At 39.3% G+C, this 17,847-nt stretch overlaps 1 protein-coding gene across 1 annotated transcript in view; it reads right to left on the reverse strand.

Moving 5' to 3' along the window:
• Positions 1-2,939: 2,939 nt before the first annotated feature.
• Positions 2,940-17,847, reverse strand: part of TRPM2 (transient receptor potential cation channel subfamily M member 2) — a 302,532-nt gene continuing 287,624 nt past the window's right edge. Inside the window, exons 33-34 of the mRNA XM_063430124.1 lie at positions 4,436-4,552; positions 2,940-3,079 (exon numbers count right to left, since the gene is read on the reverse strand). Coding sequence (XP_063286194.1) covers positions 2,954-3,079; positions 4,436-4,552 — 243 coding nt within the window. The 3' untranslated portion in view covers positions 2,940-2,953. The remainder of the gene's footprint in view (positions 3,080-4,435; positions 4,553-17,847) is intronic.

A 17,847-nucleotide genomic window follows, 5' to 3' on the forward strand; every position in this document is an offset into this window, starting at 1 on the left:
CGCAGACGATATCCTACTATCATTAGAACACCCACTCATCTCGGTACCAGCTCTTCTCCACTTGCTAAAGGAATGTGGAGACATCTCCTATTACAAACTAAACCCAAGTAAAAACCGAAGCATTACCAATCAGATTACCAACACACACAATACAGAAACTTTCCCAATGCTATCAGTTTGACTGTAGGAAGTCTAGCCTAACCTTCTTAGGGGTAAAATTGGCATCCTCCCTACAATCCACCTTTAACCTGAATTACAAGACCTTACCGGACATATGTACTACGGTCTTCTCGAAAGGGAAATCAGTAAAGCTTTCATGTTTAGGTCTCTCTGCATACAGAATACAGAAAATTATTAACTCGGACGTGTGGGACTCCCAGAAATATTGCATCCCACTTTCACTTATGCAAAAACATCCCACGCAGGGAGGGGTAGGGCTACCGAATTTAGTGATGTACCACAAGGCCTTCCTGTTGGAATCTGCAATCAAAATGCATGAAACAAAGGGGTGGACATGGAAAACCTTAGAGTGACAGGATCCACACTATGTTACCTAATGTGGACACCAAAACATATAAGACCAAAAATTTTGAAATTACTCCCAACTACACTACTCTCACTCTCGCAATGGGACCAATTCAGATCACTCCTAGAGGACCCTCATAGGTACAATAATGACACACCATTGTTCACATTGTGGTTTTCTCCACATGGCTCACTTTCAAGTCCTGGTATAATAAGGGAATACGCACTATAGGGGATACATGCAAAACAGGGGAGATCATACCCTTCCTGGATTTACAAAAAGTCTACCTCTTACCAAATTCATATGTACAGGTACAGTTGTAAAGACCTGCCACCTCCTCCCTCAGTGTTGCAGCCCGTAAGATTTATGATAGATGCTGGAAGTCACCAAGACACCCCAAAGCTTTATCATTATGTTATAGCACGCTAAGGGAAACCTTGCCAGATATACCCTTTCCCTTTGTTAAGCCATGGCAGCTAAAAGCAGAATAGGATAGTCAGCGAGCAAGAATGGCTTGCCCCAATAAATGTGCTGAAAGGCCTTACCAAATGCTACCCACATGTAGAAGCTCATATGAAGTTATTTATAAATGGTATTACATGCCACACAAACTAAACAAGATGTATTCCCATGACTTTCAGCACATGTTGGCACTGCAAACGAGAAGAGGGCAATATGACCCACATCTGGTGGCGTTACCCAAATATTGCTCCACTCTGGGACTTGGTAGCTCACATCATGAAGGGGGTGGGGCTAACAGAAATACAAACATCTATAAAAACATGTTTATTTCTGAAATTCCCAGACAGGCAACCCAAGGCTTCCAAACAAATAGGGGCATTGATTATACTAGCAGCACGTAGCTTGATAGCCCTCAACTGGAAACAACAAGTGTGCTCCACTAGGGCCCAACTCATGGAAAAAATCCACTTATTTAATACATACGAGCGCATGGCCATAAAAACACCAAAAGATAGGGACTCGTTTCACACAGCGTGGCAACCGTGGTAAGAGTGGTATACAAAAAAACATCTCTGCTGATGCCTCTGTGACCCCTTTGCCTTCTGTTTCTTGGTTACGAAGAGGAAATGACAGTGATGATTGTAGAGAGTTAACCACTCTCCCTTCTTTTTTCTTTCTGTATCCATTTCCCCTTCCCTAGACAGTATGTTGTTCTCTAACCAGTCCGCACGCCAACCAATCAAGCACGGAAAGTCACAGAAGGCAGAAACTCACGACCCATACATAGGCCGATAGACATGTTTATCTAAGAGCCTGTAGGAAATATAGATCAGTCGGGAAGGTACCCACGCAATCCTTAAAGCAATGCCTCATTGTAGGCTGACACAAGAGTTTAGTTACATTGTATTACCTCATTACGTACTATGTATTGAAGTATATTCTATACTCTATGACATTTAAGTGGTTACTGGCATAAAATGTTCACACAGATCTGCGAGCATATTGACTAATAACTCTTTATGTTTCTCTTCTGTATCCCAATATATTGTCGGACTAGTGCTACTGTTGTGATTCCCTTAATTAATCCATTCTGGAGGTCAGAAAAAAAGTCAAAATGAGCTGGCATGGAAACCCACAATGCAGAACACACAGTACAAGGCATGCAAATGATGAAGCTCCGCTCCCTACCTTTCCACCTCTTGAGAAATGCACCAAAAAGTCCCAAAACCACTGTAAAAAAAATCCAGAATGGCTCCAAAACTCGATGCAAAAGTCGCTCCACCTTCACTCTCAACACAATGTGCTACCCACAGACTCCAGCACGCACGGGGATGGCGCTATAAACCTCCAAGGTGCAATGCAGGCTGTCTACTGATGATGGGAGTCAGAATTAAGTCATATTCTGGCTCCTGCGGCATCAGCAAACGGCGCGCGAGGGTGCAGAGCAGGGAGGTCACAGCTCCCTCGACACCTTTGATTCTAACACAGCCACACGCCATCAGGGGGTCCAGAAGGTGGACATCAGGCCACCTGATGCACTCCCCCATTACAGGGGGAACACAAGGGAAGCCCGAGTGGGCGTCTGTGGGCAGCATTTTTTGCCACCCCCTGGTTAGTGCCGTCCAAGGCAAATACAGCACTGATTGTATGTACATACTGTATCTAAAAAATAAAATAAAAATAATTCAAATTCCTGCAAGTATTTGTCTTAATTACAGATGTACCTTAATTTTGAAACATGTTTTAGAAATTACACTGTAAATTGAAACCAGAATTGCGTTGTACATAATTGGTTTCCTTGAAGTGTGTTTTGTCAATAATAAAATAATAAGAAAGTTACAAACTATGAAGATTAATATCTAATTATTATACAAACTGTGAAACATACATAAAGATTGAAATTAAATCCATTTTATTTTAGTTCACAACAGAACAATAAAGAGCACTAACAGACATACAACTGTTTTAATAATATGCATGATGACAATCTACTGCCTTCTGGAGAATGTCTTTGTGGTTTGCATAAAGAGGAATTTGCTGGTCCACAACTTGCCACCGGATACATATGTCTGGATCATTGCTTTGTATATTCTGGTTTAAAGCAGGATAGAAAATAATTAAATTAACACATGTAGTCAAAATGTCTTCATTTAACATCAGTTACAATAGTTTATCAGAAGTGGATATGTTACAAAGTCAATTTGATAGGTCTTAAAGTGTGACTGTCAAGCAAAAATACTATTTCACAAGCACACATCATGGTGAACTTATCATGGTCACCATGGCAAATTTTATTTTAATTTATTTGATTTATTAAAAATTCTGTTTCAATACATAGAATATGCATGATTTGATTATACAGAATGATTCAGCTGATGTTTACCCATGTATAGTTCTTCTATCTCCTATCAACTGAAACTTTGTTGATACTTTTACACTTTTTAGACAAAAGCAGCACTTTTTGTATAAGGTAGGCAATATTTGTTTCTAAGTCACTAAAACGTGGATGTGCAAAAGCACTTATTTAGTGAATACTTCTTCCTTAGTGATTATATAAAGTGCCAGAAATTTTAAAATAACAGCTGCTGATATATTACAGTATGTAATTTCTCTTCACATACAACATAGACACATTTAACACAAAGTAGTGCAGCCCTTATATAAACAGTAAAGTGCAACACAGTGCTTGTAGTGCCACTTCAAGAATGCAAAGAGCGTAGCCTGTAACTGTGGGAGGGGTTACTTGGCTATAAAAAAAACATGAGCCACCCCTCTCACTGGGCCAATAATGCCTGTTTTAGCCCACCCACTGCTCCCCTTTTATTTTACACTATTCAATTTGGTGGTCCTTCTTTTTTCCAGAAATGCGCATATATATATATATATATATATATTTATTTTTTTTTTCTATATTTTTTTTTATTTATTCTATGTTTTGTATTTTCCGTTATGATTTACTTGTATCAAAGATAAACCATAATTGTTTTTGAATAAATAAAGTAGATATATAAATTTTATATATAAAGACAAATTGAACCCGATAAATAAACTAAAAAAATTACACAGTGCTAAAGTCCTTCCAAATTTGAAAGTGTATTGGCAAACAAAACATATATAGGAAAAAGTTAAGTGGTGGTTTCAGAATCCTTATTTTATATTCAGTTTATGTTATGTTCTATAGTATATTCATTTTGCAATAAATGTGTTAGCATTTTAATTTAGCAACACCATATTCTCTCTGCTCAGTAAAATATTTTTATACATGTGTTCATTTTTCAAGAGGCAGGAAATAATGAATAAATAAAATAAAATGTTTTTTTTAATTAAAACATTTGTTTAATAATAATAATAATTAATTTTAATTTTCTTTAAACATTTTTTTTTATGTACCATTTACAGAGTAAAACATTCTATAACGTCTGTTATATCAAAGAAAAATGTTCTTACTTGGTTTAGTTGTTGTAGCTCTGGGTCATCTTGACTTTCAAAATGCAAACTAACTGCAGATGTTTCTATCCAAGCATTGTCTGTATTCCTAGGGTCATCCACATAGCCTTTATAAACCTTACAAAATAGATAATAATTCAAGATAATTAAAAAGTTTCTACTATATTCTATACTCTTTCTGTATCACCCTATCACTCTCTGTATATATACTTTCGATATTTCAATTATTTTCAATTACATCCAAAGGACAAGTTAAAGATAAAAGTTTACAGATTTAAATGAGGAAGAAATCACATATTCACATATTAGCATTTATTACAATTGCAATTTGATTGCAGATGCAGAGGGATAATTCTTTTAAAATGTACCTAATGTATTTACCATTACTCATTTGCCACCCATGCTATTTTAACCCCTTGAGGACTCAGCCAAATGTACACGTTGTGATCAAAACAAAACGTAAACAAAAACTTGAATTTGCGCTATATGTATGTTCAGGGGTAATTCACCTCTGTCATATTATGTGCACTCACACTTATTAAATATAATTTTATTCAGGGGAAACAGGGCTTTCATTTAGCATCAAATATTTAGGTATGAAACATAATTTAATATGAATAAAATATATAAAAATGGGAAAAAATAAGAATTGTAAAATTTTTTTTAGTTCTACGTGACTTTTTTTTGTTTAAATAGTTTTTTATTGAAAATTTTGTTTTTATAGTACAAAAAAAGTTCAAAATGCATACATGCAACATACATAATACAGACGATTGGTATAGATAAATCATCTTCATAAATAGAGTGAGTTCATATATATATCACAATCAATCGAGTGTAGAAAACACACACAAAAAAAAAGTTCTTTAAAAAGCCAGAAAGTCCTTGGAATGACACAAACAAATGTCTGTAACAGAGGAATAAAAATAGAAAGTAAACACAAATTTAATTACATACAATCCCTGAGTTGTTTTCGACTGTCCAGAAAAAAATTACAAGTACCATACTTCCATTTAATCTACTTAATTAAATTTATAGATTACCATATAGTAAAGAACAATTTTGAAGCCAAGTTGAGTACCAGTCTCTTTTTTTTTTTTTTTTGAGACCGCTAAACAATTTTTGGTAATATCATTTTCCATTGTCAATTGGAATTTAATTTGGTTAATCAGGGAGATTTTCTGGAAATGATTAGAGGATTTCCACTGTCTCACAATGGTAATTGTAACTGCGATAAAACAATGAATGGCTAAACAGATGTGTTTACGTGATTTAAAGGGCCAATTCAGATGTAAAAGGGCCGAGGCTGGATTTTTATTTATTTCATTAAAAGATGCCTCGTTAAAGGATATTTCAGAAAAAATATTAAATGCCCAGGCCCAGAGTGACTTAAGTGCTGGGCAAGCCCACCATATATGGATATATGTACCAGAATAGGTACCGCATCTCCAACAAGTAGAATCTTGGGTATTATACATTTTGGCCAACCTTGTCGGAGTGTAATACCATCTGTGAAGTAGCTTAAAGTGACACTCGGTCAGGTTTAGGCCGTGTACAAATTTATTTACAAGGATTATAGAGGAAAGCCAGCCCTTTGGATAAATCACTAGGTTTAATTCATTCTCCCATGTTTTTATCAATTTATAAGGGATGGTATCTAAACCTTTGAAAAGAGAATTAGCAACAGAAATAACCTTGGGTACAGTTTGATAACAAAATACAATTTGCAACTCTTTAGCCCAAGGAAAAGAAGATTGAATAACATGTTTCTGAATATAATGTTTGATACGAAGGTAGGTAAATATTTCTTTAGACGGAATATGAAAATTATCCACAATCTGCTGGAAGGGCAAAATAATGTCTCCTTGCATAATATCCGATAGGGTTAATGTATCTTTGTTGGCCCAGTGTCTCAATGATAAGTCCTCTAAATTATTTTCTAATATATTTAGTTTACACGTTCTAGGAATTAGGTGAGTAAAACCCAAAATTTTCTTAATTTCAGCCCATATTTCCAAGGATTGCGCCAAAGACAAACAGTTAGGCAAGTCCCTAGAGAGCTTCCCAGGATCTGACCATATATGAAAGTAGAGTCTAGAAGAATGGATAGCTTCAGATTCCATGGTATACCATGGTTCAGAAATAAAGTGTGGTTCTTGTAGAGTATATATATGCCGAATAGTATTGGCATAATAAAGATTAGAAATATTTGGAAAATTAAGCCCTCCCTGAGACAATTTTTTAGAGATATTTTTTTGACTAATTCTAGGCTTTTTATTTTTCAAAATAAATTTATTAATGGCAGATTGAATCATTGCTAACCAAGCCTTAGGAATTTTAAGAGGGACCATAGAGAACAAGTACAGCCATTTAGGTAAAATATAAGAATTTATAATATTAATTCTACCTGTCCACAGAGTTTCTAAATGTTTCCATTTTCTTAAGTTTTGATTCATGTCTTTCATTAAGTGCATAAAATTCCTCTCCATTACATGAGAGGCGTTAGCAGGAAAACTGAGATCCAAGTAATTTATTTCTCTATCAGTCCAAATAAATTCGAATTTTTGGGATAACCTTTCAACCTGATCCGAAGACAGGTTAATGGTTAAAGCAGTAGATTTCGAAATATTTAACTTAAAATTAGAGATATTTGAAAACTTGTCAATTTCTACCATTAGTGCCGCAAGTGAGTACTCCGGAGATGTAAGGGTAACCAAAGCATCATCAGCATATAATGCAATCTTAATATCATTAGATTTCGTAGGAACCCCCTTTATTAACTGATTATTTCTGATATTAACAGCAAGAGGTTCAAGAGACAAGATATAGAGAAGGGGTGACTAAGGACAACCCTGTATTGTTCCATTTTTAAGGTCGAACCAGCCTATGGTTCTAGCCGAAGGAGTAGAAAACAAGACTAAAATTGCAGTATATATCCATCCTTTAAAGCCATATGCCTTAAGGAGTTCTCTTAAGTAGCTCCACCTGACCCTGTCAAACGCTTTTTCGGCGTCTAAAGACAGGGCCAGGAGGGGCTCAGCATGGACTTTGACTAAACTAATAATGTCAATCAGCTTTCGGGTGTTATTTGATGCCCATCTACCAGGAATGAACCCTATTTGATCCGGATGAATACGTTTAGTTATAATAGTTTTTAATCTCTCGGCAATAATGGCAGAGTATATTTTCATATCTACATTAATTAATGCGATCGATCTATAATTTCTTGGGTCCGAAATGTCTTTGTCCTGTTTCAAAATAGGGACAATATTTGACTGTAGTAATTCCTTTGGAATCCCCTCATTTTCTGCAACTTGATTAAACATTTCAGTGAGAGGCTTTAATAGCTGGAACTTTATGTATTCATAATATAAATTTGTAAAGCCGTCAGGGCCAGGAGTTTTATTTGTAGCTAGTCTATCAATTTGAGATTGAACTTCTACAGGGAAATTTTTTTTATTTAAATTGGTCAGATCCTGGGAAGAAATTCTCAGAATTAGTGAGCTAGATAAATAACTTTGGATGTCCGTTATTTCTGGAGACAGTTTTAGATTGTATAAGTCTAGTGATGTACCGAACTGTCCGCCGGCGAACAGTTCCCGGCGAACTTAGCGTGTTCGCGTTCGCCGCGGCGGGCGGACACATGCGCAGTTCGATCCGCCCCCTATTCGTCATCATTGGGCAAACTTTGACCCTGTGCCTCTCGGTCAGCAGACACATTACAGCCAATCAGCAGCACTCCCTCCCTTCCACACCCTCCAACCTCCCTCCCAGCATCCATTTTCGATTCATTCTGAAGCTGCATGCTTAGTGAGAGGAGGGAAAGTTTAGCTGCTGCTGATTAGATAGGGAAATTGATAGCTAGGCTAGGGTATTCAGTGTCCACTACAATCCTGAAGGACTCATCTGATCTCTGCTGTAAGGACAGCACCCCAAAAAGCCCTTTTTAGGGCTATAACATCAGGCTGCTTTAAAATAAATAATTTTTTTTCACTGTAATAGAAGAGCAGTTGCCTGCCTGCCAGCTTCTGTGTCAGGTTGGATGCCTTGCCCATTTGCACAGTCAGTGCCACCACTCATATCTGTTTTAACAATAGGTTAAGCTTTACATTTAAAAGAAATAATTTTTTTTCACTGTAATAGAAGAGCAGTTAGTTGTCTGCAAGCGTCTGGGTGTCAGGCCTACTTCAGCGTGTGCTCTGCAGACCTGTGCCAGCGTGCTTTGACAGTTGCCAATCATATCTTGTAACGGACCGTTTCACTTACAAGAGGATAAAACCCAGTTTAGGCGATAATCCCCTTTCCAGATGCACAGGCAGCTACTGCAAACACCATTCTCCCGACTGGAACCACACGAACACTGGAACAGCTGAACAAGAAAAGCAGACATCGGCTTACACTCTTGGCAGTCAGCATACAATCCCATTCCCCCAAAGACCGAGACGACACATCGCTTTGAGGGTTAAGCAAGACTCCAGACTGGGACACCCAGTCTGGCTTTTATTTCCAACTCACACATACAGGCCACACCCAGGGGGAGGCATAAAAGAACCAATGACATAGATGTTACCTCCCTCACATCCCCTCCCCTTAGTGTGACACATAATCCCATTATGCATACAGAGTAAAATATACTTTTACACAACTTTCATAACTTTAAAACCATACATCCCATTCACATAAAAATACATATCCACAATCAATCCATTCAGGGGAACAACATATTAAAAAATGGCATGGATCAGACCAGGGGTTCAAAAGTTACTAAAAGTATCTTTTGGGCCCTGGCTTGCAGCATGGCACAATCTGGCTCAAACAGAAGTAAAACATCCCCCACAATGCATCCCGGCTTCCTCCCTTCTGCCCTGGAGATAATTGGAGAAGTAATCCAATTATCTAGGACTAGAGTCAGACTCCATTAACCACATGGTTGCAAAAAGACAGTAAAAGACATAAAATTACATACTGATACATTTAACACATAAAACACACATTTCTACATATCCCCAGTTTAACTGAACACATAAATACCTACATAATATTTAAGACAGTATTACTGTGATATGTTACAAAGTCTTAAAGGGACATTAGTCCCAAAAGTCCCAATATGTCCATCGCTGATTTTAAAGGGCCAGTAGCAGCAATATAAATTATTACATGCCCAAATATAGTGTTTATAGAGCAATATGTCCATGGGCCGTAGTCGCAGGGCAGGAGGCTAGCAGCCAGGCCTCTCCAGTTCACAGTGGCGAAGCTGGTTTCGCCACATTTCTCCCCTTTGCCAATTAGACTAACAGGGTACCTGACTTTCTGCCGGTCAGTGCCCTGGTTAGTCCAGCAACCCACCCACGAAACAGAAATAACAGAGCAGCCCACCCACACTAACCGGTTACTACATCTGGGTGAGGAAGGATTTTGTCCAAGTTCTGGTGTTTCACCACTGCTGGGTGGGAGACGGGTAGGCTGCCTTGGTGGGTTGCTGAGGGGGCAGAGACCAGCGGTACTCTGTCCTGTTGCCAGCACTACCACGGGAGTAGTCTGGTGGGCGCCTGGTTGCTGGAGACTGGCTGTCTCCCCTTTAGGTGCACAGCTCGACTGCCGGAGGGGGAGACCGACTGTCTCCCCTTTGGATCCATCACACTGAGGCTGGGGAACAGGACCGATCGGCCCTATCCCTTGTGCTGTAAGTGCAGAGACTACGGTCCCATCTGCACAGTTGTGGGGCTTAACATCTCCCCTTGGTGGGTTAGGTTGCCGTGGGAGAGAGGGTGTAACAAGTTCCTCTCTCTGGATGGCAAACTGCCGCTGGGGAGAAAGGATGGCACCTTCTGCTCCCTTTGGTACACACTGCCGCTGGGGAGGAAGGACGACACCATCAGCTCCCTGGGGTACACACTGCCGCTGGGGAGGAAGGATTGCACCTTCTGCTCCCTGAGGTACACACTGCCGCTGGGGAGGGAGGACGCTGCTCTCCTCTCCCTTCACCTCACACTGCCTTCCTGGCACATCACTTTGTTGCTGGGGGGCAGGAACAACAACCTCTGCCCCCTGTAACTCAGCCTGCCGCTGGGGAGGATGGACGACACCATCAGCTCCCGGAGACACACACTGCCGCTGGGGAGGGAGGACGCTGCTCTCCTCTCCCTTTACTTCACACTGCCTTCCTGGCATATCACTTTTCTGCTGGGGGGCAGGAACAACAACCTCTGCCTCCTGTAACTCAGCCTGCCGCTGGGGAGGAAGGACGACACCTTCATCTCCCTGGGACACACACTGCCGCTGGGGAGGAAGGACGGCACCTTCAGCTCCCTGAGATACAATCTGCCGCTGGGGAGGAAGGACGACACCTTTAGCTCCCTGGGACTTACTCTGCCGCTGGGGAGGATGGACGACACCATCAGCTCCCTGGGTGACACACTGCCGCTGGGGATCTGGGCCGACTGCCCAGCATCCCTGTAGGGCCGGTAGAGAGACCTCGGTCCCATCTCCACCTGCCTGTTGTGGTTCCTCACAGGACCAATCTATGAGGACCCCTACTTCGGGTTTTCCTGCTGCCTCGGGGGGGGGGGGGGGGGCGGCTAACCTCCTCGGATGCAGCCTCTACTCTGCTGCTGTACCACTCTTCCTGCTCATCATACTCTTCGTCCATCTTTGAGTTTTGCTCAGCCATGACCTGGTTCCAGATCCCCTGGAATGTGTCCATGGATATATAACCCCCATACTGGGCCACTTGCTGCCTCACCTTGGCCATAAAATCATCTTCAGCGTCAGAGCCTTCCATACTTGTCTGCTCCAAGTCGCTGGATACCTCTGCTGCCAGGGGCGCTGCACGAATGCTAACGTTGCCCTCAATTTGTAACTCCAAGGAATTGGTGTTGTCTGTAGCTGTCCCTCTGGTTGTAGGAACGATCCCGCCGCTTGCCACCAATTGTAACGGACCGTTTCACTTACAAGAGGATAAAACCCAGTTTAGGCGATAATCCCCTTTCCAGATGCACAGGCAGCTACTGCAAACACCATTCTCCCGACTGGAACCACACGAACACTGGAACAGCTGAACAAGAAAAGCAGACATCGGCTTACACTCTTGGCAGTCAGCATACAATCCCATTCCCCCAAAGACCGAGACGACACATCGCTTTGAGGGTTAAGCAAGACTCCAGACTGGGACACCCAGTCTGGCTTTTATTTCCAACTCACACATACAGGCCACACCCAGGGGGAGGCATAAAAGAACCAATGACATAGATGTTACCTCCCTCACATCCCCTCCCCTTAGTGTGACACATAATCCCATTATGCATACAGAGTAAAATATACTTTTACACAACTTTCATAACTTTAAAACCATACATCCCATTCACATAAAAATACATATCCACAATCAATCCATTCAGGGGAACAACATATTAAAAAATGGCATGGATCAGACCAGGGGTTCAAAAGTTACTAAAAGTATCTTTTGGGCCCTGGCTTGCAGCATGGCACAATCTGGCTCAAACAGAAGTAAAACATCCCCCACAATGCATCCCGGCTTCCTCCCTTCTGCCCTGGAGATAATTGGAGAAGTAATCCAATTATCTAGGACTAGAGTCAGACTCCATTAACCACATGGTTGCAAAAAGACAGTAAAAGACATAAAATTACATACTGATACATTTAACACATAAAACACACATTTCTACATATCCCCAGTTTAACTGAACACATAAATACCTACATAATATTTAAGACAGTATTACTGTGATATGTTACAAAGTCTTAAAGGGACATTAGTCCCAAAAGTCCCAATATGTCCATCGCTGATTTTAAAGGGCCAGTAGCAGCAATATAAATTATTACATGCCCAAATATAGTGTTTATAGAGCAATATGTCCATGGGCCGTAGTCGCAGGGCAGGAGGCTAGCAGCCAGGCCTCTCCAGTTCACAGTGGCGAAGCTGGTTTCGCCACATATCTGGTGTCTCTATAGCGTGCTTTTACAAAGAAAAAAGGTTTCTAGTGTAAGCTAATAGCAGCCAGTCAGTGTCCTTCAAGCGGCTCTGTCAGTCCTTCCTTCAGCGTGTGCTCTGCAGAACTGTTCCAGTGCACATTGCCAATCATATCTGGTGTCTCTATAGCGTGCTTTTAAAACCAAAATTTATTTTTCACTGTTATAGATTGAATAGCAGTTACTTGTCTTCAAGCGGGTGTGTCTAAAATGGCTGCCATATACATGTCCTCTGATAGGAGACGCGGAAGGTATTAAACTGATATGAACAATACTAAACTCACCACTCCTATCTGGTGGCACATTAGGTTGCCCGCGCAGTGCCCCAAATTTCAAGTAAGAGGACCGACCAAGCATCTTCTTCCATCTCCCTGTTACATAAATCAATGCCATATCCATAGAAATTGTAGAGAATATCCAGGATAGTTTTACAGGGCCAAATCATGTCGCCTGTTGAAAGAGGTGACCTTGCTCGGGTCCCAGGTGTGCGGTTCCTAAAATGGCTGCCATATACACGTCCACTGATAGGAGACGCGGAAGGTATTAAACTGATATGAACATTTACTAAACTCACCACTCCGAGTGCTATTTATTTAATTTTTTTTGTGGTGAGGCTTTACAGGACAGAGTGCTTCTCCACGGGACATGTTAACTCACGGGCAGCTGGCTCATCAAGGAACCAGAGCAGCTTGAACGAGGTGACCTTGCTCGGGTCCCAGGTGTGCGGTTCCTAAAATGGCTGCCATATACACGTCCACTGATAGGAGACGCGGAAGGTATTAAACTGATATGAACAATACTCCACTCCTATCAGTAGGTCCGTCCCATTGTGATTTATGCCCCCCACCCACCGCGCAGGGATGGGGGCCGGGGGGGAGGAAAGTAGGCCCCCCCATTGTGATTTATGGCCCCCACCCACCGTGCAGGGGTGGGGGCCGAGGGGGGTAGGACAGTAGGTCCCCCCATTGTGATTTATGGCCCCCACCCACCGCGCAGGGGTTGGGGAGGACAGTAGCTCCCCCCAGTGTGTATCATGGGTTTTGAGGACAGGTGTCAATCCATACCTGCCAAGTGACCCTATGTAGGGGTAACAGTCCCTATTCTGCTCTGTGTCAGTGTGTATCATGGTCTCTGTGGACGGGGAACAGTCTCTATTCTGCTCTGTGTCAGTGTGTATCATGGACTCTGTGGACGGGGAACAGTCTCTATTCTGCTCTGTGTCAGTGTGTATCAGGGATCATTAGGATAGGTGTCAATCCATATCTGCCAAGTGACCCTATGTAGGGGGAACAGTCCCTATTCTGCTCTGTGTCAGTGTGTATCAGGGATTTGACTATCTTTATTCAGATTGAAAAATTACAATTCCAGGAAAAATTTAACAAACATTTACAAGAACATGTTATGCACATCATAGAAACAACGTAAACCTCTTTAAAGCCACAAACTTCAGACAAAAAATACGTACACACAATGTGTAAGGGTTTGAAAGAATATTCTGAATCCTTACATGTTTACTTTATCATTTGTTTGATTTTTGTGAACCATATATAAACTACAAGCAGCGTGAAAACTATAAAAACTCAAGTGGCCATGCTGATCAAATTAAATAGTATGCTTTACACATCGTATAAGGGTGATGTCACAGCACAACGGGAATCTAACAGGGGAAGAGGTGAAAGTCATCCTCCCCCTCCCACGACCCCGCCATATCTGCCAATTGACCCTATGTAGGGGTAACAGTCTCTATTCTGCTCTGTGTCAGTGTGTATCATGGTCTCTGAGGACGGGGAACAGTCTCTATTCTGCTCTGTGTCAGTGTGTATCAGGGCAGGGCTTTGAGGACAGGTGTCAATGTTAGGTGATTTCTGCCCTTTATGGATTAAAAGCAGACTCTGCATCAACTGTGCAATTTTCCATGGGAGTTTTGCCATGGATCCCCCTCCGGCATGCCACAGTCCAGGTGTTAGTCCCCTTGAAACAACTTTTCCATCACTTTTGTGGCCAGAAAGAGTCCCTGTTGGTTTTAAAATTCGCCTGCCCATTGAAGTCAATGGCGGTTCGCGCGGTTAGCCGGTTCGTGAACATTTGCGGAAGTTCGCGTTCGCCGTTCGCGAACCGAAAATTTCGGGTTCGCGACAAGACTATATAAGTCCTGATAGAACTGATTGAACTTTTGTCCAATCTGGGATGGGGTAGAGTAGATAATTTGATCGACCACTAATTTTTCTACCCTATTTTTTGCATAATAATTACGTAATCTCCTAGTTAAACTTTTGCTCGCTCTGTTACCCGAAAAATAATTGCTTAGCTTTAATTTGTTTATATTTATCTTAATTTTTTCCTCTTCTTTTAAATTTATTTGTTTTTGCAGCTCTTTTAAACGAGTTCTCAACTCAGTGGTAGAGTGTTGTTTATTTAATTTTGAGCATGAATAAAATTCGATATATAGGTCTGGCAGGTTTTTGCCGTTTTTTTTTCTTAAAGGCATGGCCTATTTTAATTATATAGCCCCTCATTACAGATTTATGGGTACACCAGTTTATCAAGGGAGAGGTATCTACCGGGTTATTTTCTGCCCAAAAATATTCTAATAACTTGGTCAGATCCTCCCTATTATTAGTGTCCTTTATAAGAACATCATTCAGTCTCCAGGTATTACGAAGGAGAGGAGGAGAAGCACCAAGGTCGAATAAAACAAAGCTGTGGTCTGACCTTGTATTTTTCTTAATATTAATATAATTAAAGAGTGGAATTGTGGTAGCATTTGTTAGACAGAAGTCGATCCGTGAGTAAGTACCATAAACTCCAGATAAATGTGAAAAATCTTTTTTAAGGGGGTAAAATAATCTCCAAATGTCATATAAATTATATTGTTTACAGATATTATTTAACTTTTTGGCCTGCTTAGTGGGTCCTTTGTTAGCAGATGAAGATAGAGTAGTTCTATCTAAGTTGGGATCACTAACACAGTTAAAGTCACAGGCAATGATCAGATATCCCTTATTAATTTTATCAACTTTATCCATTATCAAAGAAAGTTTAGTTGTTGGGTCAACATTAGGGAGATACACATTGACCCAAGTAAAAATCTTGTCATCGATCTTGCAGACCAAAATAATAAACCTGGCTTCTGGATCTAGTTCCCAATGTAGAATATCTAATTTGAGATATTTATTAAATATAATTGCCATCCCCTGTTTGTCTGGTATCTTTAAGCCAGTGTGTTTCTTGTAGGAAAGCAACCTGTATATTTTGTTCCATCAAAGAGTTATACAATATATGTCTTTTCTTGTTTGTATTGAGCCCCTGGACATTTAAGGATAGAAACTTTAACATAGAGATACACCACAAGCTATATTTATAGACTTCCTGCTCAAAAAAAACCACAACACACTAGAAAAAGAAAAAAAGAAAAACCCAAAACATACACTTCCTATCTTTGGACTCTGAAATAGTCCAAACACCATCATTCATCCGACTATTAGGTAAAAACCTAATACTGTTGAGAACATTGAAAGCCATATAGGCACAATGAAATAAGAGTAGTAAAACTACACAAGAGGGGAAACCCTAGTCCATGCCCGAATAAGAAGCCTGCCTCTAAAGTGCCCTCCCTCTTTCTTGATATAAATCTCTTGTGGAAAAAAAAAAAAAAAAAAGTTAGTAGGGGAAATTAGAGTTTACAAAGCATAACCCCAACAATAGAATATATATGTTGAATACTATTTAAATATATTGGTAAAGTTACTGTCCTATCTGGCAATAACAAATATATAGTTTTAGCAGATATATTTCATGCTTACATTGTCTATACAAAATTTAGGGTTACACTTAATCTGGTTACTTAGTCCCCTTAATTATTGCCTTCTACGTGACATTTTAACGGTGAGTGTCATAATACTGTTTGCTTTTACTGGAATAAAATACACATATTTGTATTCTGCAATGTCTCACGTGTAAAACAGTACCCCCTATGTACAGGTTTTATGGTGTTTTGGGAAGTTACAGGGTCAAATATAGCATGTAACATTTTTAAGTTTTTTCACATTGAAATTCGCCAGATTGGTTACGTTGCCTTTGAGACCATATGGTAGCCCAGGAATAAGAATAAGTAGCCACATAGTCACAAACACTGGCCAAAGTTAGTGTTATTATTTGTTTGTGTGTGAAAATGCTAAAAACTACTTTGAACGCCAATTTTGGCCAGTGTTTGTGACTAAGTGGATACTAAAAAGACTGAACATACCCCATTTGCAATACCGTGGGTTGTCTACTATTTCAAATGGTATGCCATCATGGGGGCAATTTTCATTCCTGGGCTATCGTACGGTCTCAAAGGCAGCATAACCAACCTGGCGAATTTCAATGTGAAAAAACTTAAACGCAAGCCTTATATTTGACTCTGTAACTTTTGAAAACCCCATAAAACCTGTACATGAGGGGTACTGTTATACTCAGGAGACTTCGCTGAACACAAATATTAGTGTTTCAAATCAGTAAAACGTATCACAACAATTATATTGTCCGTGTAAGTGCCATTTGGGTGTGAAAAATGCAAAAGATTTCACTTTCACTGACAATATCGTCGTTGTAATACATTTTACTGTTTTAAAACACTAATTTTTGTGTTCAGCGAAGTTTTCTGAGTAAAACAGTACCCCTCATGTACAGGTTTTATGATGTCTTGGAAAGTTACAGGGTTAAATATAGTGCTAGCAAATTAAATTCCCTGGACTTTGGGCCTGGGTTGTCAGGCAGGTCCCGCTAATTGTAATTAATAAAATTACCTAATTATGTAAAATTATTACATAAATATGTAGGTAGAATTAATATATATATATATATATATATATATGTGTGTGTATATAATTTTGTAAAAAATCTTTTTATTTATATATAGGTATATAGTGATTTATACTTATGTATATAGATATTATTTTGTTCTACGTGTATTTTGATATCAATATATATATATATATATATATATATATATATTATTTTGTTCTACGTGTATTTTGATATCAATATATATATATATATATATATATATATATATATTTAAAATACAGTTAGAACGAATTTACACATATTTATATATTTTTAATTTATTTGTTTTTAATTTTTTAATTTTATTTTTTAAATTATTTATATTTATTTATTATATTTATATATATATATATATATTTATATAAAATAAAAACTATATATATATATATTTAATCAATATCATTGTACGTGTATTTTGATATTAATATATTTATAATTATATATATTAAAATACACTTAGGCAGTGTATATGTATGTATGTATGTATATATGTGTGTATGTATGTATGTATATACATACTTAGATTATAAATATATATATATATATATATATATATATATATATATATATATAAAATAGAAGAAAGGTGCACTCAC

Source organism: Pelobates fuscus, chromosome 8 (genome assembly GCF_036172605.1).
Source record: "Pelobates fuscus isolate aPelFus1 chromosome 8, aPelFus1.pri, whole genome shotgun sequence".
In the NCBI taxonomy this organism is placed as follows: domain Eukaryota; kingdom Metazoa; phylum Chordata; class Amphibia; order Anura; family Pelobatidae; genus Pelobates; species Pelobates fuscus.